General features: G+C 35.9%; 1 protein-coding gene across 1 annotated transcript in view; it reads right to left on the reverse strand.

Annotated features, from left to right (window-relative positions):
- Positions 1-1,943: 1,943 nt before the first annotated feature.
- The window catches only part of arih1 (ariadne ubiquitin-conjugating enzyme E2 binding protein homolog 1 (Drosophila)), a 231,087-nt gene continuing 208,103 nt past the window's right edge, over positions 1,944-24,927 (reverse strand). Inside the window, exons 11-14 of the mRNA XM_039773452.1 lie at positions 20,233-20,290; positions 17,431-17,691; positions 11,186-11,298; positions 1,944-5,702 (exon numbers count right to left, since the gene is read on the reverse strand). Coding sequence (XP_039629386.1) covers positions 5,618-5,702; positions 11,186-11,298; positions 17,431-17,691; positions 20,233-20,290 — 517 coding nt within the window. The 3' untranslated portion in view covers positions 1,944-5,617. The remainder of the gene's footprint in view (positions 5,703-11,185; positions 11,299-17,430; positions 17,692-20,232; positions 20,291-24,927) is intronic.

The raw sequence follows: 24,927 nt of genomic DNA on the forward strand, positions 1-24,927 counted from the left end.
AAAGTCAAAATTTGAAATCACAGGCTGATCCAACTTGCATGAATTTCATCACAGGAACTCATACTGCGTATGGCCTCAACGTACCTGTGTGCACTCCTGACAACATCTGGTCCTGTTCTTGATGAGACAGCAGATGGTGTCCTGGGGGATCTCCTCCCAGACCTGGATCTGGATTAGTGAGCTCCTGGTCAGTCTGTAGTGCTACTTGGCAGAGTCGGTTGCACTGATACATAACCTCCCAGTGGTTCTCAGTTGGATTCAGGTCCTGAGAATGTGTGGGTGAATCAATGCCTTTAGTCATCCAGGAACTGCCTACACACTCTGGGCACTTGAGGCTGAGCATTGTGCTGCACCAGGAAGAATCCAGGGCTTACTACACCAGCATAAAATCTAACAATAGCCCTGAGGATTACAACCCAGTACCTCAATTGATGAACACGTACAGAAGTTTGTGCAACCTTCCAAGGATATACTGTACCTCCCCAGACCAGCACTGTCCCATTGCCCAAAACAATCATGCTGGATGTTGTTGCAACCTGCATGATGTTCACCACACCATCAGACTCTTTCACATTTGTCTCAGTGTGAACCTGCTATCATCTGTGAAAACAATGGGACACCATTGGTGGAGTTGTCAATTGTGTATTCTCTGGCGAATGCCATTCAAGCTGCACAGGGATGGGTTGTGAGCACAGGTCCCATTAGAGGATGTCAAGCCCTCACGGAGTCTGTTTCCTGACAGTTTGGTCAAAAACATGCACACCAGTACCCAGATGGAGGTCATTCTGTAGGCTCTGGCAGTGCTCCACCGGTTCCTCCTAACAAAAAGGAACAGATACCAGTTAATGACCCCTCACTTGGTATTTCCTTCATGCAATTGAGACTGTGCTGGGAGATGCAGCAAGCCCTCTTGCAATGGCACATATGGATGCGCCATTCTGGAGGAGCTGGACTACCTGTACATTCGGCTGCAGGTATTGCTTCATGCTACCAGTAGTCATAAGCACACTAGCAAAATGCAAAACTACAGAAGCATTACTCACGAAGGATAAGGAGAGCAGTTATCCGCGGTCCCCATTCTCTTTATGGGCATGTGTGTGGGAACACCTGTTGTTCCTTTCATTTGCACTAAAGCAAGTGAAGTTGATTCACAATCACCTTAAACTTCCTAACTGAAGAGTCTGATACCCCTGAAGCTTAACTGACTTGATGTTAGACTGTGATGATGAAGTGTTCCCTTAATTTGTCAAGAGTGTATATTCCATGTAATTGTAAACACCAAAAGTGCTACGGTGATGCATAGTTGACTGGGATACTGGCAGCCAATGATTCAATGTGATGAGACTACTTAATTTGTTTAAGGCAGAAGGTAAAAGAATATGCCTAAACATACTTTTAACATCCTATTTATATGCCTTCCCTCACACTTTTAGCTGTTATTTTGTACCTAAAACTATTTTATTTCTAGATTATCTGTAATTTCCAATGACAATCTGTACTGTTATATCCATCAAATTTGACGTTTGTTCACATGAAAACTCTGATTCTAGTCCTTTTGAATGGAGAACTACTATACTACAACTGGAAGTGAGAGTGAAAAACCTGTAATAAAACTGGTAATTTCCAGCTTTGTTTTGCTGTCAAAATTATGCCCCAGAAACAGAAGGTGTCTTTTTAAGAAACAGGGAACTTTGCGTCTTTAAATCTGCAAATTTAGTTGTTTAGGTGTTAGATACATGGAAAGGTGTCCATTTTTATTGCTTTTAAAAATACAGCTTTACTATATAAGGCAAGCAGGGTGAATGACAGCAACCAGGACCATTAAAGAAAAATGAACTCAAAACACTCAAATTGTGCTTTATGTTGCTGTAACCTGGAGGCACTGCCTTGAAAAAGTTCCACTCCACAAATGAGCTGCAACTGGCAAATTGTTAGCTTGTGCCTTTTTTTTTTTTTTTTTAATCAAAATACATAATCCCTGTTCTTTACTGTTCCACAGACTTTCTGGGACAGACTGAGTTTGCTGTAGATCTAAGGCCAGCTACTTATTTCTTTGGGCGTGCACTTCTGGCTATGCAGTTTAACAGACCGCATATTTAGAATAACCTGAAATTTAAATGGTCATATAAACCACCCAGAATTCTGAGTCTATCTACCAAGAGAAAAAGAAACTTGTAAAATTATTAAGATGAATGATGAGAATGATAGACAGAATGAATAAAAAGTGATAATTATTATTGCTAGTAAAACATCCATCAAAAACTAACAGGCAAAAATGAAACACACATTTCTTGGGTTTTTATCTGAAGAAGCCACCTTTGGTGTGTAGCTTCTTATGCCAATACAGCAGATCTTCTTTGGGTGTCAGACTGACCTACTGTGACTAGATTCTGGTGAGAAGCTCCTTGTATACATGCTGCAGCAGCTTGTTTGGGCAGTTAAATGTCCTGTTGCGACTAGCAAATCTCCCTAATCCTTTTAGAATTTTGGAAACACCACCCTCTTCTTCTAGTGTTTCCTATTGATTCTTACAAACTGCACTTAAGAATTCTGAGATAAAAGATAGGATACCTATTAGTACTTGCTTTCATTAACCATACATCAATATAGAGTATGAAAAAACGGTTTACATTCATTAGAGGGAAAGTAGGAAACAGACACAAACTGCTGTGTACTGTTCTTGTGAGCCTTTATTAGCCTCCCTTTGTCCTGTTAATGGCAAACTTTTTATATCTCCTAGGTAGTATACAAGTCTTAGGACTCATTAAAGTCAGTCTGCAAAAGATTTACAAATTTGGTTCTATGATAAGAGTAGAATCAATAACTTTTATTTTCTGAATCACTAATCCTAGTCTACAATAATGTATTCATTTGATATCAGTTCTACTTCTGTGAGGCTTTTTCTTATTTTGATTTGATATACTTTGTTAGTCCCAGGGGAAAAATTGTCTTTTCACATGACCTGTCATGACATAATTGCTTTCAGCAATATCTCTATCTGAAATTCTAAATATCCATAAGGGTAAAGGCAAATACTCCTTCAGACCGAATACAGGGCTGAAGGACATTGTATTCAAAAATTCATCATAATTTCAACAAAGCTGACACGTGGTGCCTTTTTGGTATTACATTGCACAGGTGGTTAAATTGAGCTCATAAAATAGTGTTTGCTCCGTCTTGTTGCTATTTTTCATCAGAAATTATTTTAGTTGTAGTAGGTTTTTGCAGTATGAAATGAGTAAATCTTTACTGATTTCTTATCTATACTGAGTGAAAGAAAGATCAAAAGAACCCACAAGGCTATTGTGGTTAGAGGCACAGTTCTGTACAACATGAGCACTACGGAAAATGACATTAAAAATGTAAGAAGCCTGTGATCATGAGCTATAAGCCAAACAATAAGAAAATCAGTATAAAGTTTGAAATTAATAGTTTTATACCTTTGACAACATATAAAATGTTCTTGTGTCCAAATGAAAAAGCTAAATTTCCCCTTGGGACAAATAAAGTACTATCTGTTATTAAATCCACAATGAAATGGTATCACGAAGCATACATTCCTGAGTCATAACATTCTACTTTTTCTCTTTTAGAATGCAAAAATATGAAGTATATTCTCAGGTATTTAGTAAGAGAAAAGCACAACCAAAAACAAAGTATTTTCCTCACTGCAATGCCTCAAAAAAGGATTGGTTTAGAAGACTATTAAGCAACATTTATTTTACATAATGTTTATTTTTATAGTACAGTCAAATAGTTTCACTATTTTCAAGATTTATTTTAATATTTTAACATATTAAACCACTAAGTTTGAGGCTTTCCTTTCTCAAAATGTTTTGTTTTTCTCTCAAAAACTGAGAAAAAAATTATATATATATATATATATTTTTTTTTTGAAACTCACTCATACATAAACACATTCTCCACCTCTCATTTTCATCACTCATCCAAACAAACCCAAATCATCTGTATTTTTTACAGAGTAATTCAGACTACTGCTCTGTAGAAAGTGACTGAGCTGTCAAAAATTAAAAAAAGAAAAAAAATCACTGAGGCATATTATTGGAAAATTAAACGGTAAGTTCTAAAAATCAAACTGTGACAAAGAGGCTGCAACTATTGCCTTCAAGAAATGGTTTGAAATAAAATGCTTCATTTTTGGTATGAAGCAAATATAAATTCTTGATCATCATTTCCATTACATGGTTAATGAAATGTGTCCAAGGGATTTGTACAGAACAAGGGTAATAACTATTTCTTAAATAGGTTAACTTTTCTGCAGCCAGTTTAAGCATTATGATTCTTAACACCATTGTGAAATGTTTGAAAAAAGCAGCATAAAAAGAGAAAAATGATGTTATTGACCCTAATACCATTAGTTCTTTCATTATAAAACTTCAGCTTATCTTTGTAGTATAATCTTTTTTCTTTTTTTCAGTCAGTACTACAGAATCTTTAAACCATCGCTGTAGATACACACAATTTCTGCATAAAAACTTACACATTAATTGATATTAGTTGCACTTCATTTAAGGCGGACTTAAAATGTCCTTACTAAAAAATTCTGTATTCACTTTCAGATGTCTGAATGAGTTAAATCTTTAAAAGGTCTCTTATAATTGCAATAATTGCTGTAGGTTGATTTTAAAAAGCCTGAGATTTTGCATATATTTTGTTAAATTTTAGGAAACTATATTAATACACCCTTATAAAAGACATTAAAACACACTCCTGGTCTAGGTCATGATGGTATTTGCAATACCAGGAATAGTGTAACTAACACAGATGCTGTTTTAAGAAAGACAAAGTCTGAAAGCTTTCCATCTCAAACACTTCTGAAGGACCAGAAATGCTAAATGAGAAAACAGGGAGTGCATACCCATTATGCTCTGACTTGTACCCATACTTCCGCTTAGACACAATGGTAACATGAAAAGAAATCAGGTTTTAAAAGGGAGGAAACAATTTAAGAAATTACACAGCAAATATACATCATCTTGAAGATTTTTAAAGAATAAATATTTTTTTGTAATTTAAAAATTATGCAAACACGTGCCACACTTGCTCTTTAACTCTCCATGCATATGCATTATTTACAATTTGAAAAATACTGATTTTTTTTCTTTTGTTGTCTGTAAGTCATATACAAATATTTACCCCTTAAAATGTGTCCTTGTCATTAGCCAATCAACATTCACCAACTAAAAGGGGTTTAAAACCATGTACAACCTACATGGTAAATTGGACATTGAAAGCTGTTCTGAAAACAAAATGTAAATCCATTTCCTACACATAAAAAAATAAAATGGGAACAAAAAGGCTTCATTTTGAATATGGAAGCTAGGTTACAAGCTTGGAGGGTTTTTTTTTTCAGTGTCTTCTCACATTCTCCACTCTGCCGCTTACAATACTGTTATACAATTTGTATCCTGTTGTTTTGTAACTACTGTTTTATTACAATATAATTTACTTAAACTTTCCATTAAACAAAACAAAAAAGATGCAAGATTGGGTAGCAGACCAGCAGTGTCAACAATGTGTGACACTCAGTTTAATTGCATCAGCATTCTAGTTGGTAAAGTTAATCTCCAAAAGTTCATTGTAAGCGGAGTTATCTTCAATCTTCAATATATTCCCAAAGGTCTTTCTCATAGCCTTCATGCACATGTTGTAACAACACTCTTCGCCGACTCTCACAGTATCTATAAGGAACAAGATTGAATACATTAGTATGGCCAACTGCATATAACTTAATTTTAATGACACTGGCATAATAAATTGCTTTTCTTTAATGTATGCTTAGCTGGTGTTAAATTGGTGGTAAGAGCATATGTTGTGGGAACTCCTTACTGGGAAAAAAATAATTTCACTGTAGAGTGCACTTGGTATAGAGCAGATATGTAAAATCTATACCTATTTAATAAAATTACAGTTGTTCATGTAAAGGTAGAATTTTTTTTACCATCATAGGGCATGAAGGATGTCACTATTTAAGCAGAAAAAAAAAATCATTCAGAAGCAGATACAGAAGAAGTACAATAAAGGCAGAGTAAAGCTGTTGTCCTCTGCTTGGGTTGCTCCAGTCATTTTAGTGTTGTAAAACAAAGTGCCATATTGCCCTTTTTGGCATGGCTTGTGATATTTCCACTACAGCTCCAGACCTGTTTTAAAACCTAATATCACATGTCCTGTCTATGTCAAACTGGAATTATTTAATAATAATTCTTTGCATTTATATAGCACTTTTCTCATTACTCAAAGTGCTCCTTTAGAAGAGTTTATCTAAGGTAAGTGAACTTCTACCTAGTATGTGCAATCCATGTAACGGAAAATAACTTCATAGGTCCTGAAGAGTTCACAAAAAATCATCACTTCTATTTGTTGAGATAACATGAGCAGGGTACATGAGCAAGTATCATTATTGCTTTGTGCTTTAGGTTCTGAGGCTAATGCTGCTTAGGCACCCTTGTAGCGAGGGTAAAGCCAGCAAACATATTTGGATATATATTTCTAGTTGCTGGTGTTACTTAGGGGGTTACATATGTCTTTAGATTTAATAAAATTATCTCCTGAAATTTAACATGAAGCTAAACGTAAAGAGCATAAGCTCCATTTATTTATTTGACTTTTACATGCCAGTATCTATGCATTCAGCACTTTCAAACTGTTTGCGATATAACACACATAGCAAAATTTGGCTTGGAGATACTTGTAAACCACAGAACAATTTACCTATTCAATAACCAAACAGACCAGAAGTAAACCTAATGATGGCACTTAAATGCTAGCTCTGAATGAGTAGCCTTTCATTTGGAAATTTGTTAAACAAGTATTAAATATGGGGAATTTAATTCATAAGACATCAAGAAATATAAGATGGCCGCGTTCATACATTGTATTTTGAATAGAATTATTGTGCACTAAATACAGAGTCACTTAGATGCATATGTTCAGTAACTGTTACTTGCTACAGCCCCAACTCAATTTACTTGGGCATGTGGCATTGGCTAAAGTTTGATCAGATCATGATCTCCAATGTTAGTTTTAATGACATATGTACAGATCTCAGACAAAGATACACTAAACACAACTAAAATTAACTTTGAGTGGAGAGCAACTATGCTGAGGAGCCCTGTTTCTTTCCCCACAAATTATCCTTATACTGCCTTAATTTTTATTTTTCATTATAGTGATTGAAGTTGATACTTTAAATGACAGAGCTTGGCATATTAAAATCAAAGAGCACAAAGAACACTCTAAATCGCTAGAAGGTCACATTGTTACTACAGGATGGTATAAAAAGCAATTCCAAGGATAACAAAAGAAAAGACAAGGTGTCAGAAAGACAAGTTATTTTGAGTGTGTATGAGGTTTTCCTAAAGCCAAAATAAATAAACAACCACCTGTGGAATGGCCATATCGTGGGGCTAGATGAGAGCTTAGAATAGTGAGACGGCATATATTACATCACACCACCTTTTTCCAAAGCTATTTTATACCAGTGAAGTATAAGAAATTACTGTGGCTTGTTGTACGACAGTGCCAAGAAGAATTCTGTCAAGGTGTGAAAATCTGAACCCAAACCCATATATGTGTATATTATTTTTTTCATTTGCATGTCACCCTATAATGGCAGAACTGAACTCAAACTCAAAGTATAACAAATGCTAAGAAGAGTGTCATTACAGCATGGAACATTTACACATGTGAGAGCCAATTTATGTTGTTTTTCTGATAGCTTCAGAAACAAGACAAAGCCAGGCTGTTCTTTAAAGTTTGGAACCAAGCACTCAGACTGAAAGTGGAAATTAAAGGTCACCAATAAAGATTAACACAAAAATCCCTGAAGCCTATGAAAAAACTCGTAATCCTGCGCCACCTTAAATTCCTTCGCCCCTCTCCATTAGTGTATTTTGTTTTGTAAATGTGTCGATCAACACAAGCTGCAAGCAGACTGCTATTCCCCACCACCACTACCATACCCAACCACCATAGCTCAACTCGGGCAAAAAAATGCTCCCAACTCAAGGCTCTTTATCTGGGTGGGAGGTCCCTGGAATTGTGTAGCGTAAATAATATATCGTTATTTGGAACACATACATTTCATGTGTGTTCCGTGTCTAGATAGATAGATACTTTACTAATCCCAAGGGGAAATAAAAAAAAAAACACACATTAGTGCCGCCGAGAGTGGCAGCCATTCCAGCAGCTCCATGAATGACTTTATCTTTTTACCTTTTTTCTCTATTCTCTATTACACTGATCACTTCTACCAGTTTCTTTTATGTGGAATCACTCCCTGGACTCCCTTTTTTACTGCTTTCACTACTTGACATGGATTTTTACAAGCCGAGACTCACCTATTCAAGTTATCAACTTCAGGCGCTGAGAAGAAATGCCCGCACCGGTGTGGTTCCCTATTTATCTGATGAGGTAAGAAGACGATATCAGGGCAGCCGAGCTGGCACTAAGATAAAAGCCAAGCGGCTTGTAAGAAAGTGGCGCTATAAACCATCGGTGCCTTCTGTGATCCTGGGAAATGTGAACTCACTACCAAATAAGATTGACGAACTAGCCGCGCTGATGAAAAATGACAGAACCTACAGAGAATGCAGCTTGCTGTGTTTTAGTGAAACTTGGCTAACTACCACCATCCCAGATGCTAACGTGGAGCTACCCAGGTTTAGCACAGTTAGAGCGGACAGAGACGCAAATACCAGCGGGAAGAAGAAAGGAGGAGGTGTCGCTCTCTATGTCAATACAAAGTACGTTTCACTTGAGTCTGTATGAGCCGATGAACATTTATGGTACTTGTAAAGGTTAGATTTTTTTTTATATTTTATTCAGTTTTATTCTTTCAGTCACGATCACGCTCCCACCAATATGACACTGCAGTGTTCAAATAAAGATGTGCTATAACAGAAGTGAACTCAGATAAAGGTTCTACATTGGAGAAAGAGGGCAGAAGCTCTCCCTTGCTTCTTGAGAAACGTCCGCTCACACATAAGAATAACTCAGCTGCACCAGGCATAAGGTGCAAAAGATGGCACCGTTTGGGTGCAGCAAGAGGTTGGGCGTCATCCTGCCACTGAATCTGACACATGTATGTCCTTCAACGAAACACTGCTCACCAAGGTATGCAAAGTTCTGTTTACAATTATGTTTCTTGATGGTCGTTATATGAAAAACATTTATATGTTACTTATATAAATGCCACATCGAATGTTGTTTACTTGTATTTATTTACTTATCTTCCTACAGTGAAAAGTCAAAGTAGACTGCACAGCTTCCTGTGTTTGATCGACATAGGCATGCTGACAAAGTACATGTACAATACCACTCTTAACTCAGGAAAAGGTTCCAGTCATCCCACGAGAAAAAGACTTCCAGAGAAAAAGGTCATAAATCTTATGAAACCATTTCTGGACAAAGGCAGAACCATAACAACAGATGCATAAAATGCAACAAGAGCTTCCACCTGCAGCTAAAGTCATTCGCGTACTGAAGTAGCATTGCACAAGTTGTTTCGTAGGCTTCAGGTATTCTCGTTTTTAACTGCCTGCCTTATGAACCGTGTTTAACCCGTTTTCCAGTTTGTGGGTAGCAATAGCCAATGTCAGCATCACAGAGTATAAGGTAAGAACCAACCTTGGGTATGACATTATTATATCATAGAGCCCTCTCAAGAAGCACATACCTATATTTCACTGGGACAATTGACCCAACAACCACATGTATTTTAAATATGGTATGAAACTGTAGTATCCAGTGAAAATCAAGACAAAACGGCAAGAATGCAGTAAACTGTACAGAAAGAGTGCCTGGGCTGGTATTTGAAATCAAGACTTTGAAAGTGTGATACTGTGCACCCATGCATTCATTTACTTTCTGAACCTGCTTATTATGGTTTAGTGTTTTGTGAAGCCGGCTTCTATCCCAGCAGCACTTAGCTTAAGGCAGGAATAAGCTATGGACAGGACATCATGGAATTATTGAGTTGTCTATTTAACTTGCTTAAATGGTCATGAGGGTTTTCTCCTACAACCAAAGTTTATAAAATGCAAAATCTACAGGCAATTAGGTAGAAACTGAACTCTCGTCTCCAGGGTAATGATCAAGTGGTACTAACCACTGTACCCTTATTCCACACTACAATTATTATCTAGCAGACAGTTTAGCAATTTTATCAGTGTCCAGCTGTTCTTTTCAAAATACTTGACTAAATAATGAGTAACACTATGCAGTACCAAAGTCCATTTAAATCTTTTCTTTGATTTTCATCCCAGTATTGTGCTTTCTATAAACAAGTGACCTCTGAGTTTCAAGAGTGACTTATTTTTTGAATATACTTCTAATAGTACAATTGTGGTCTATAATTTCATTACAGGAATAGTTTCATAGCGAAAACCAAACTATTAAATTGAACTCTGAAAATTTTGAGATAAATGTAAAAATCATAGTGTTTTAAAGTTACACTGATTTGAACAAATGGAGAATTGCCTCAGTGAGATATATCCTACAAATACTTTGGGTTTGCGGATTGATCCCTGCCTGTGGTTAACAAATAAACACAAAGATTGTTTTATCTTACATAAACAAAATAATTTCAGTGTCAACTTATGTATTACATAAATGGGGTAATGAGGTGCAAAATGTCTATGAAATTAATTAAATGTTTATTTCTGAGTACATGAACGTCACATACAGGCGAGAACAACAATTTAGGATACTTTTACATAACCAATCAAAAACCTTCAAAAACAATTTCATACTATGATAAACAGATGCTGTATTTATTTTGAGGATATTCTTAAGCATGAAATACTGCAGTGACAGTATTTTTTTCTACATTGTAATAATGGGTCAAATATTTTATTGCTGGTTATATAGTGCACAACACTGTGCTAAAGATAACATTTCCAGTTGGATCACACTGTGGTTTAGCCATATAGGAACTTCAAATTAAAGAAGCTGAAGGAAAAAAAATACAACTTGCCAAAATGAAAACATTCAGGATTCAGCAACTACAATAAAGTCTGAATACAATACTTGAAACAAAATGAAAACACAAAATTTAACAGACTTAACTGGAAGTAGCTAGGAATTAAAAAAAAAAAAAAAAAAAAAGAATTTGTAAAAAAAAAAATAAATAAATTACATTTTACAAACTATGCAATATGCATACCTATACTTATCTTGGACTTTCTGTTTTATGTCTTGTAGGGAATCCTGTGAAATATCACGCTCCAAATATCCAGACAACACCTCTGTGGCATTTTCTAGATCTGCCTGATTATTCTATAAACAAACAATATTCACAGTCACAGATTTTATAATATTAAATAAATCATCTTTATCACGTCAAACTATGAGCCACGAATGTTACTAACTAGGAGAAATACACCAGATTTCAATAATTGATGTTAAACACAAATATTGAATTTTGTTTACCCCAAATCATCCAACTCTCAAAGACCTAAATGAATTAATTTCACTCCGCACACTTGCATTGCAGATGTGGCCCAATGCTGTCAAGTAAAAAAGTGTTATTTTCATTCAGAAGGACAATCACGCCCTTGGCAAAAAGTTTAAAAACAGACTGTAAACATAATATCAGACAGCTACAATGTATTATATAAACATTTTTAATACACAAAAAGAGGTATTCTTAGTGAAATAAAACACATTACTAATTTGCAGAAAGAAAAAGTAGATGGGAAAATAATGCAGCTGAAATTAGCGTGGTAGGAACACTACAAATTAAGCATTTGAATTGTCCTGATTGAAAACTACACTATGATCTTACAACACATGGAGAGACAGTGTTAATATATTGAGGAAAGAAAATAACACAACCAAGAAAACAGGGAAAAGATGCAAATAAGAAGTATTACAACAAAAACCTTAGTCATTTTCATGCATATTTACAAATAGGTAATAAGGTACACAAACCAAGAATTCAATCTAATTACATAAATTATTTACACAAAAATGCAATGTGCACAGATAGCATTTATGCAAAGCCTTTAAATCTGTTAGAAGTCTGTTTGTGTTACTTATCTGAAGTAATGTTTACAAAATACCACATTCATTTTTTAACCTGAATGTTATTTAATGTTTGTTTTAATATTTTATGTATATGCAATACTTATTCAATTAACATTTAATAACATTTGTAACATTTTATTGTACTACCTTAGTAAAAGTATATCAATGTAAAACAATTGTTGACCAGATTTAAATTATGTTTTACAGATCTTTACTCTTACATTTTACAAAAGACTGCATTATTAGAGTATTAATGAACAAATGTGTATTTATTTATTTAAAGACAGTCTGAAAAAATGAAATTTCCCCATGGTTCATTCTCTCCTTCTTTCTCTCAATCTAAAATTTCAACTATTTATATCAATTTAAAGATTTTAATATACATAGACTTGTAATTTATTTATATACTTTTTTTGAACACAGTTGTATAATATAGTGTACTGGGTATTGAAAATGGTATTGAACTTCAATACTTTTCTTAGTATCAAATTGACGTTTGTAATTTTGAAACCATGATAACCCTATAATGGACTAATTTAACCATTTAAATCTAAATGGCCATCACATCAATAAATGATGCTTATTATTTTTTATTTTTTAATACATCAGTGACACATTTTCATAGTTATATATTAATTGCCAGGACATAAAGAAAAGAATGACAGAGAACTAAAAGTTCCTGGGCAATAACATTTCCAACATTCTGAAAAAGGAATTCAGTTCATTCATTATAATCACAAAAGCTCAACAGAAAACCTTTTATTGAGACAGTTAAAGGCTGGGATGCCACAGGAAGTGTGTACCTCTTCTAAAATCACAGGCTGCTGTCTTGTTTTGATGGAGTAATTCTTCGGTTCCCGACTAAAAATCTTTAAAGATCGGATACAAGTTATTGAACTCAACTCATGTTATGCCCTTGTTTTCCTTTTCCTTATAAAAAGATGGTCCAATATGTTGTAATCTGTATTATACAGAGCAATCCTACTGTAAAATTGACTTCTCCCAATTCACATTTGGGGGAACTCACCTAAAACATTAAACATCAAATTATGCGAATCAAAAAAAAAAAAAAGAGCAAGGTAAGACACAATAAGCTGGATGAAATCCAACGATGTTCCTATATGAAATAAAGCAGCCAATACGATAAATCATTGTAAGTGGAGAGAAAATTACAATTAAGAAAATATGAGTAAGTAGTAAAAGAAAAAATCTAGCAAGTAGCAAGTAGATTATTTAAAAGAACAGAGAACTACCAATTAATAGATGAATCAGGAGAGAAGTGTTAGAAGCCACAAAATAAGGAACAATTTAGAAGTAACTCAGACTACAAGCATTTCTAAATACAGTTGGGATAAATGATACTGCAGGATGGCATGAGTGCAATTTAGGATGAATACAGTGAAATGCAACACATAGGTCATCGTGCCAATTACACAAAAAAGGACATACAGGGTTTATAGTATTTTATAATATTAATCAAATTCACACTTGATTACATGCTTATAATTAACTGCTTTTCTTAGCAAAAAGGCATGTGATCTCGACACATCCTGTATTCATAAGCATTCCAACAGTAGTTATGCCAATATCCGATTATAAAAAGTATGTCTTTCCCATTAAAACATGTACAAAATACTACCAACTTACGACATTTTCTAGGTATCCTTTATAAATGATGTTAAAATAATGGAATACAAATGAATTCAAAACATCCACTCCTGTGACACAAATAACAGATCAGATCAACAAAGTAAAGGATACCTAGGATATGTCCTCAACACACCACGTGGGCATCTCTTGAAAATATGATGCCGAGTTATTTTTAACAAATTCATCTCAGTTTTTGATTTTTTTTTTTATATAAAGTAAATCAGTATTTAATAACCTGTTTAAGTGCGACAGTGGAGTGTGTGACAGTGGTGAGGACTGCGGTAGGAGTGACAGATCAAGTTGGAGGTAGGATTACATCAGGGATCGCCTCTGAGCCCTTTCTAATTTGCAATGGTGATGGACAGGTTGACAGACGAGATTAGACAGGAGTCCCAATGGACTATGATGTTTGACATTGTGATCTGTAGCAAGAGTAGGGAGCAGGTTGAGCCCCTTGAGAGGTGGAGATATGCTCTAGAGAGGACAGAAATGAAGGTCAGTAGGAACAACATGTGTGTAAATGAGAGGGAGGTCATTGAATGGTGAGGATGGAGGGAATAGAGTTGGTGAAGGTGGATGAGTTTAAATACTTGGGATCAACAGTACAGGGTAACAGGGATTATAGAAGAGAGAGATGAAAAAGAGTACAGGAAGAGTGGAATGGATGGAGAAGAGTGTCAGATTAGCAAGAGTGGAAGGGAAGGTCTACAGGATGGTACTGAGGCCAGCTACGTTATACAGGTTGGAGATGTTGGCACTGACCAAAAAACAGAGACAGTGCTAGAGGTGGCATTGGGTGTGATGAGGATGGATAGTACTATGAATAAGTACATTAGAGGGTCAGCTCTGGCTGGATGGTTTGGAAACAAAATCAGAGAGGCAAGATTGTGGTGGTTTGGACATGTGCAGACGAGAGATGCTGGGTATACTGGGAAAAGGATGCTGAGGATAGAGCTGCCAGGCAAGAGGAAGGCCTCAGAGAAGGTTGATGTATGTGGTAAAAGGGTCATGTAGGTGATGGGTTTAACAGAGGAGAAGATGATATGGAAAAAGATGATCTGCTGTGGTAACGCCTAACAGGAACAGCTGACAGAAGAGGAGGATTAGTATTTAATAGTCTGTTTAATTCTTTCTTTACTAAATAATACAATCTGAATGAGGGGAAGACTGGCTAAAACACAGTGCAACAATAGCCTTTCCGCCTTCACACATCCTGAAGTGCCACTGACAAGAAAAAAAGACAAACTGGAAAGGCTGACAATATATTGTATGAATCAGACATGAAGAATATGAGAAAATAAAGATGACATTGTCTTTGACTCTGGAATTATACAATATACATATTTAACAGCAGTAACTTAGGAAAATGATACCTAGAACACATTTAAAAAATACAAATTGAAGTTTCTCTATAATTCATTGCGATTTTCAAATATACACTCACCAGACACTTTATTAGATACACCTGGCTAGTATTGAGTTGGACCCCCTTTTGCCTTCAGAAATGCCATCATTTTAGAGCATAGATTCAACAAGGTAATGGAAACATTCCACAGGGATTTTTGTCTGTATTGACATGATAGCATCACACAATTGTTGCAGATTTGTCGGCTGTACACCCATAATGTGACTCTCCCGTTTCACCACATCCCAAAGTTGCTCTACTGGATTGATATCTGGCGATTGTGGAAGCCTTTTGAGTACAGTGAACTCATAGTCATGTTCAAGAAACCAATTTGAGATCATTTGAACTCTGTGACTTGGCATGATATCCTGCTTTAAGTAGCCATCAGAAGGTCATGGTCATAAAGGGATGGACATGGTCAGCAAAAATACTCAGGTAGGCTGAGGCATTTAAACGATGATCAAATGCTATTAAGGGGCCCAAAGTGTGGCAAGAAAATACTCCCCAAACCATTACACCACCACCACCAGGCTGAACCAGAGGGAGGATGGACCCATGCTTTAATGTTGTGGATGCCAAATTCTGACCCTACCATCCGAATGTTGTAGCAGAAGTCGAGACTCATCAGACCAGGCAACATTTTTCCAATCTTCTTGTCCAATTTTTGTGAGTCCGTGCGAACTGTCACCTCAGTTGCCTGTTCTAAGCTGACAGAAATTGCACCCGGTGTGGTCTCCTCCTGCTGCAGCTCATCTGCATTAAGGTTCAACATGTTCAGAGATGCCCTTCTGTGTACATTGGTTGTAACAGGTGGTTATTTGAGCTGCTATATCCTTTTTATTTACTCAAACCAGTCTGTCCATTCTCCTCTGACCTCTGCCATCAGCAAGGCATTTTCACCCGGAGAACTGCTGCTCACTGGACATTTACCCTTTTTCGGACCATTCTCTGTAAACCTTAGAGATGGTTGTGTGTGAAAATCCCAATACTGTACATCAGTAGTTTCTGAAATACTCTGACCAGCCGGCCTGGTACCAAAAACATGGCCTCATTCAAAATAATTTAAATCACATTTCTTTCCCATTCCAATGCTTGATTTGAACTTCAGCAGGTCATCTTGACAATGTCCATCCATCCATTTTCCAACCCGCTGAATCCGAACACAGGGTAACGTGGGGTCTGCTGAAGCCAATCCCAGCTAACACAGGGCACAAGGCAGGAACCAATCCCGGGCAGGGTGCCAACCCACCATAGATCTTGACAATGTCTATATACCTAAATGCACAAAGATGCTGCCATTTGACTGGACGATTAAATATTTGCATTACCAAGCAGTTGACCAGGTGTACTTAATAAATAGTCTTTCCCAGAAAGTCTCCTTGAAATACATGAAAGATCTAGGTAATATTTGTAATAGCTTTTTAACTGGGAAAATTAGGTTTGGCTGGGGTATGCTTTCAATAATTTAGAGTTAAAAAAAGTATTCAAAAGTTCTGTGCTTTACCCATGACTAGTGTAGACAGAACCTGAATCACTGTACATCCTCATAGGTCTCACCCTTAAATTATTGAACAAGGAGAGCCCTTGCTGTATTAAATAGGATGGCTAAACACTTTGCGTTAATGGACTTAAACCACATGTATCCAGCCTGACGTCTGATTTTTACTTTAGGACCATGTGTAGGTCCCATCTTCACTTCGAGTTCCATCTTCTTCTTTCTGTGATGAACACTCAATGACTAGTCAGTGTTTTTTGTTTTCTCAATTGACCTTGGTCTCCCCACTTGTTAGGTGTATTAGATATTTTACTGAAATCTTTTTATGAACACCACTATTATTTTGAAATGTGTGACATACTTAGTTGAATTACAATACTGTAAAAAAAATGTGTGTGTGTTGGATAACTTGATACTCTACAGTAAACTGTGAGATAATCTAATAAAGAATAAGGTACTCTGTTCCATCCGATAATCAGTAGCATTGCTGATCCTAAATATCACAATAGCATCATTCAATTTTTAAATATTACTACATAAACAACATAATTACCTCTATTGGGTCTGCTTATTAATCAACTGATTATATTCCAAAATTCAATCAAAAAATGTAAAGAATTTGTAGTATTTTATAGTTTAATGTCAAAAATTTATTGATATTAAATAATAAAAAAAATTAATTTATTCTTAAAATCTTAGATCCAGGTTATCCTTTTTGAAAAGTCAGAAGAAAATAAATCTTTAATGTAAAACTGGCAATACCATTATAAACATACATTACGGATAAAGGTAACCTTTTGGAAAATAAAGTAAAATTGCATTGTTTCCTTACCTCAAAAATTATGGACTGATTATTTTTTTTGAGGTAGAAAGCAAAAACATAAGTGTACATAAGCGTGGCACGACACTGGCAAAGTACATCCACAGCCTTCTTCAGAAACTGCACCTCAATCCATGACATATTGTGCTGTTGCATTTCTTCCATCTTCTGTTTAACTTGAGCATATAGCTTATGTTCAAAACGGAGACTCTGCATGTGGTTCATGTAGCGGTTGCAGTAGAAAAGGTACCTCTGAAGTGCTGCTCGAGATCTCTAAAAAAATGTACAAAACTATTTCTCAAAACACAATGAAAAGGATTTGAATACAAAGTAACAATGTAATTCATCAAATAAAGATAAAATGTTTAGTTAATTTTGCAAATATTGCTTTAGAATTGTAATTATTAGTAATAGCTAGGAAAATTGCAATTGCCAAAATGTAAAAATACTTCATTCCAATGGCATTCTAGAATATGCAAGAGTCAATACAAAATTAATGCATGACAATTTTTATTAAAATCTATCTTTTGCATAATTGTTAGTCCAACCCAAATCTCTTAATGAACACTACTGAAAACAGGGAAACATTCAAATGGATAGTATGGCCACTGCCCCATTTTTCTAAGTTTTTTTTTATGACACAAAGTCTACTTTGATAAAGTTATATTAGAGACATGCAGACAGCCAGTGTTTGCCTTCTCCATCCAGCATGCTAGAAGGATGACTGTCTGAGTTGCTGAGCTGTTCAGCATTGCCCCCATTATCCAACATTTAGTTATCTTACTTTATGAACTTCCTCTGAACAGAGGTGTTGATTAACAATGAAATGCCATCTACACACACATTCATCCTAAACTTGCAACTACAAGATTAACTGTTGTATTTTTTCATAGACAAATTCTTTCACCCATACCTAGACGCAGACTGCAATCCAATAAACAATTCTCTTTGCTGATTGAAAGCATCCTTTTCGAAAGAAAAGGCTGAATTATTCAACTTATATCACCCTGTCTTGAGGACTAAAAACTCACTCTCCTTAGAGCTGGGCACTCTTGAATCCCTCTTAACACATGGGGGTTTGAGGGGGTGACACTAGCTCTAAAATCCAACCCTTACAAGCTTTGACTCTTTGTCAATAACTGAACATAATCTTGGTGAAAAAGCATGACATCAAAAAATGAATCTTGGCGTCAAACTCTTGTGTCAGAAAGAGTCACACTTATCTCTACAAAGTTGGAGAGGATACAGCAAACAGCGTAACACCCGAAATGACTGAGCAACCCTAGCAGCCTATGCCATATTACAGACAAAGGGCCACAGGACAGTAAGTGTGCTCCACCACAAGCAAAAGATTAAGCCACATTTAAATATATTCAAAACAACACATATATAAAATATACATATGCATACTGCATAGAAAAAGATTCCACTACTCAGGAATTCTATTTGGAGTGACCCATGAAATAACTATCTTAAAGGTCTAGTTCAACAATCTCTGAAAAACTGCTTTACCTACAAGAGTTCAGACTAGCTCCAAACAGTACCATATCACTTCAAGAAGGACATCTTCTCAGTCATTAACTTTTAATTTCTAACTGCCTGACTACTTGCTTTTGCACTGCTCATGGTTTCAGCATGTGGAGTAAAAGACAAGGACATCCTGTCCCTAGCAAGTCTTAAATTACTTATGTGAAATTCACCAGACATGCTCAGGTAAGCTTAGAGAGTTAATTGCTCCAGTACATCCTGAAACTGTCTCTGGCTCTTGTCCTACTTACTTGGGGCTGGTACAATTCCTATGGAAGGCATCTTAAATTATTCTCAAAACTGTACATGTGCAAAATGTATTAAGTGGCTCTCATTGACCCCAAGAAGCAGAGGTTTGGGTCCATGGATCTAATGGCTCTCTACCCTAACTTGAAGACTAACTTTCCACAGAAGTCTCATTTTAGTCATGCATATTCAACATCTTGGTTACTACACACAGCTCTTGACCATTAATGAAGATGAGGATTAAGGCCATCTAGTGAACAAAAACTTCATCCAGGAACAAACACACAAACACCAGGCTGTCCACATGATCTAAAAGAAAATGCGATTCATCAGACTAGGCACCTTGTTCCACTGCTCCATGGTCTTGTTCTGACAATTGTGCGCTTTGTAGGAGCTGCCGGTATCTACATGCAGAAAGCTGCAACGTGCTATGTGTTCCGACATCGTTCTGTCCATCATGGCCAGCATTAAGCTTTTCAGAAATTGGTAACACAATAGCTCTTCTGTGGGATCAGACTAAACAGGCAAGCCTTCATTCCCCACTGGCATCAATGAGTCTAGGGTGCCCATGGGCTCTAAGATTAGTTCATTGGTTGCATTTCCTTGGGCCACTTTTGGCAGGTACTAACCACTGCATACTAAGAACACTCCACAAGACCTGTCTATTGAGATATTCTGAACCAGTCATCTAGCCATCACATAGGCCCTTGTCAGAGTTGCTCAGATCCTTACACGCATCCATGTCCTGCTTCTAACACAACACCTTCTAGAATGGAATGTTCACTTGCTGCCTAATAAATCTACCCCTTGATAGGTGCCATTGCAAGAAAACAATCAGTGTTATTCATAGGTTCACCATTCAGTGGTTTTAATGTTGTGGCTGATCGGTATCTTTTATTTTAAAATAGCAAACAAAACGAAACAAAATGCATAAGCTCTGTTTTACAATCAGCTTCTACAGTAATTTCTTTATCAGAATGTATATAGTAAAAACTTAACAGTACATAAAAAATTGTGTAATTATCACTTGTCTTAAATTACCTCCTGTGCATCTCTGGCTGCCTTTGCATCATCTTCATTGTAACGATTGCAGTTGTACCTTTAAATAAAAAACAACATATATACAAACAAAAATGTAAACAATGCAAATGAAGTACACAATATAATGTAAAAAATATACAAAAAAGCTATTCCATAAACATGATTGTATGAAACAATTAATAAAACTGACATCAGTAATTTTTTGAATAAAAATGACAACTAACTTTGGCTAATGGAAAATTAAAACATTTAAAAGACATTATGGATTAAGAATGAAATGCTGCCAAATAACAGGCTTCAAGTAAGATATTTAATGAAATATTGATGAAAAATGTGCATATTTTGGTATAGAACATTTACTCGAGTTTAATGACAGTTATATCCATACAGAAGTTTTTAGTTACTTGCTGAATCACAGATAACATTGTGTATGGATTAACTCCATCAGCATTCAGTATAAAGTAAGCTATAAATACAGTAACTGTGTGTTAATGGTCACACACCAGCAAACAATTTCACATACCCAACTGCAGCTCTATAAAAACTCATTACAAGGACAAATTGTCTCACACATTGTTATTGGTAGATAAAGAGCCATCATGTAAACTGCTACAATTTTCAAAATTAGAGACGTGTTCAGTAAAAATGAGTGTGTGAGTATTTTCCTTCAACTTACTGAAATGTGTATATATGCTGTTATGTGAATTCAGAAAGAGAATTACAAATTACATGTCGTGGCAGTCCTTTCTTTTTTTAATTAGAACTGTTATAAGAAAAATATACATGTATTTGATTCAACAGATCATATTCTGATACTGGCTCTTTAGTGCTATTTGTCCCATATAAGCAGGGAATTGAGACGGCAGTATGCTTCGAAGTTGAGAAATACAGCAAAATAGACAAAGATACTACATGTTGCTATACCAACTTTTGTGTTGCCTCAGCAACTGTCACCAAATGTGTTTAAAAACACTTGCTCCAAACTGTATCCATTTTTGCCTCAAACTGTTGAAGTCAGACTGGCATCTTTCCAGTTATTGGGCACTTTTTCCACATCTGTGAAATGACCTGCTTGAATATGCTTAGTACATCTGTCTCATGCATCTTTTGGGCTTCCTAAATTCTTAGGGTTTTTTTTTTTTTTTTTTACTGGAGTAACACTGGATACGTATAGATGTCATCTTTCTTTGAAGGATATAGTTTTTTCTCTCAGAGTTTCAAGTCCGTACCTTTGCCTCAATCTCTTTTCAAATACCTGCCAGAAGTAATTATTTTAAAAGTAATTTAATGCTAATTTGGGGACTATACTTTGCTTAGCTGGGTTTCATGGTGCTGTACTTAATTTGGTTTTCCTCCAACATATTCTGGAGTAACATGTGCAATATTTTAAACATCCTAAAGACCTCCTAGAATATTTTTGTTTATTTTTTCTTGTAGATGCAGTATTTCTCACTGATAAAGGAAATATTTTCAATCAAAGGTTTTCTGATGGTTGAAATCCCAGTAGATATAATGCATTCATAGGTAAATTATTGCATATTCAGTTTTTTTATTATAGCTCTTCCCTGTGGTCTTAGATTCAGGTCTGTTTCTTTTCAAATAGCAGGAAAAAATTTCCGTCAACAAACATTTCAAATTATAGTAAAGATTATTGTAGCATTGTAAATCAGTTCATAAGATGTACATGATAATGTTTAGTATGCTTAAACTGACAAAATGCAGACTAACTCCTTAGAAAATATTTTTAAAACACTGACTGATGGTGTCTTCTGTGTTTTTTTTTTTTTTTAAAACATATTCATGCCAATTTTATTTAAAACTTCTAAAACAAACAGCATTTAAAACAAGGACTCTTATTATATTACTATTATCATGGATAAAGCTCTGAAAAATGTCTCCAGTTATATCAAACGGAACACATAAATATAGACAATACAGTTCACTACAGAAAGCATGAAAATCTTTCAGGAGCAGTTACCTTCAACTTTAGAACTAGAACACTGCAAGTGAGCTGGATGTAAGTAATGCATATAAAACATTTTATCACTTAATTTCAAACATGAACCTTTAAAAATGCAAAAAAGAAAAAAAAAATAAAGAAATTACTTCTAAACACTTTGGAAACATTAATATCCTCTTTTGTTCCATGTGTTTGCCAGTTTTCATTATACTTTGTAGTGTCCTTTTTCTATTAATATTTGACTGTAGCACTTTCCTAGGAGTGGTTTGACACGTATGCTTTCATCCATACAGGTAAATTGAAATACCTTTTAAAAGCTTTCCCCATTGCCTGGAACACCCGACTCCTGTTACTCTCTTTACAACCACCCACTTCTCCAGATGATTACATACTATTCCATTCTTGAGTTTGAATAATTATACAATACATTCACTAAAGATTCAATAATGTACAATTCTGTCAGTGCTGATTGCATAGTCAGATATTAAGATTTAGATGAAGATTACAAAATATTTCATAATGATTTATGCAGAAACACAGAAAATCCCAAAGAGTTTACAAAAATGATTTCTGTCAACTAACCATAGTAAGATGGATTATATGTATATTTCCTTTTTTTTTTTTTTTTTTTTTAATACACGTGGTGAGAATTGCCCTTTTCTCTGATATACTGTTCATAATCTTTAACTCTCCAACTGTTTTATACAGATTACTTCAAATGATTTTTATTAGTCTTCCATGAATGTTTACTAGTAGGAATATTTTATGCTTGCATTAAATGTACTGCTTGATAGTATGATTTTCTTCTCTAGAGGAAAAACAGTACACATTTTTTTTTTTATTTTAAAAACGAATGACCTGAAATGTCATTGGACCTGTTTGTTTGTGGGCCGTTCTGTCCGAAGTTTAGTCTTCAACAAGTGAAATGCATGCTCAACTGGGTTAAGATCAGGTGACTGACTTGGCCATTAAAGAATTTTCCACTTCTTTGCTTTAACAAACTCCTGGGTTGCTTTGGCTGAATGTTTTGGGTCATTGTCCATCTGAATCATGAAACACCGCCCAATCAATTTGACTGCATTTAGCTGGATTTGAGCAGACAGTATGTCTCTGAACACCTCAGAATTCATTCGGCTGTTTCTGTCCTGTGTCACATCATCAATAAACACTAGTGTCCCAGTGCCACTGGCAGCCATGCACGTCCAAGCCATCATACTGCCTCCACCATGTTTTACAGATAATATGGTATGCTTTGGATAATGAGGTGTTCCACGCCTTCTCCATCATTTTTCTTGCCATCATTCTGGTAGAGGTTGATCTTAGTTTCATCTGTCCAAAGAATGTTTTTCCAGAACTGTGCTGGCTTTTTTAGATGTTCTTTAGCAAAGTCCAATCTATCCTTTCTATTCTTGAGGCTTATAAGTGGCTTGCACCTTGCAGTGCATCCTCTGTATTTACTTTTATGCAGTCTTCTCTTTATGGTAGACTTGGATATCGATACGCCTACCCCCTGGAGAGTGTTGTTCATTTGGTTGCCTGTTGTGAAGGGGTTTCTCTTCACCATGGAAATGATCCTGCGATCATCCACCACTGCTGTCTTCCGTGGATGTTCATGTCTTTTTGCGTTGCCGAGTTCACCAGTGCTTGCTTTCTTTCTCAGGATGTACCAAACTGTAGATTTTGCCACTCGTAATATTGTAGCAATTTCTCAGATGGGTTTTTTTTCCTGTTTTCGCAGCTTAAGGATGGCTTCTTTCACCTGCATGGAGAGCTCTTTTGACCGCATGTTGTCTGTTCACAGCAAAAGCTTCCACATACAAGCACCACACCTCAAATCAACTCCTGGCCTTTTATCTGCTTAATTGATAATGACATAACAACGGACTTGCCCACACCTGCCCATAAAATAGCCTTTGAGTCAATTGTCCAATTACTTTTGAGTCCCTGAAATGAAGGGATTGTGTTAAAAAAATGCTTTAGTTGCCTTACATTTTTATGCAATCGTTTTGTTCACCCCACTGAATTAAAGCTGAAAGTCTGCACTTCAACTGCATCCGAGTTGTCTCTTTTAAAATTTATTGTGGTAATGTACAGAGCCAAAATTAGAAAAAAGTTGTCTCTGTCCTAATATTTATGGACCTTACTGTATGTGAACCTTTGCTTTCAGTATCTGGTGTGATCCCCCCTTTGCAGCAATAACTGCAACTAAACACTTCCGGTAACTTTTGATCATTCCTGAACACCAGCTTGGAGGAATTTCAGCCCATTCCTCCGTACAGAACAGCTTCAACTCTGGGATGTTGGTGGGTTTCCTCATATTAACTGCTCGCTTCATGTCCTTCCACAACATTTCGATTGGATTTAAGGTCAGGACTTTGACTTGGCCATTCCAAAACATTAACTTTATTCTTCTTTAACCATTCTTTGGTAGAACGACTTGTGTGCTTAGGGTCGTTGTCTTGCTGCATGAGCTACCTTCTCTTGAGATTCAGTTCATGGAGAGATGTCCTGACATTTTCCTTTAGAATTCTCCGATATAATTCAGAATTCATTGTTCCATCAATGAAGGCAAGCTGTCCTGGCCCAGATGCAGCAAAACAGGCCCAAACCATGATACTACTACCACCACCATGTTTCACAGATGGGATAAGGTTCTTTTGCTGGAATGCAGTGTTTTCCTTTCTCCAAACATAATGTTTTTCATTTAAACCAAAAAGTTCTATTTTGGTCTCATC

The sequence above is a fragment of the Polypterus senegalus genome, chromosome 12, assembly GCF_016835505.1.
Source record: "Polypterus senegalus isolate Bchr_013 chromosome 12, ASM1683550v1, whole genome shotgun sequence".
NCBI classification, from domain to species: domain Eukaryota; kingdom Metazoa; phylum Chordata; class Cladistia; order Polypteriformes; family Polypteridae; genus Polypterus; species Polypterus senegalus.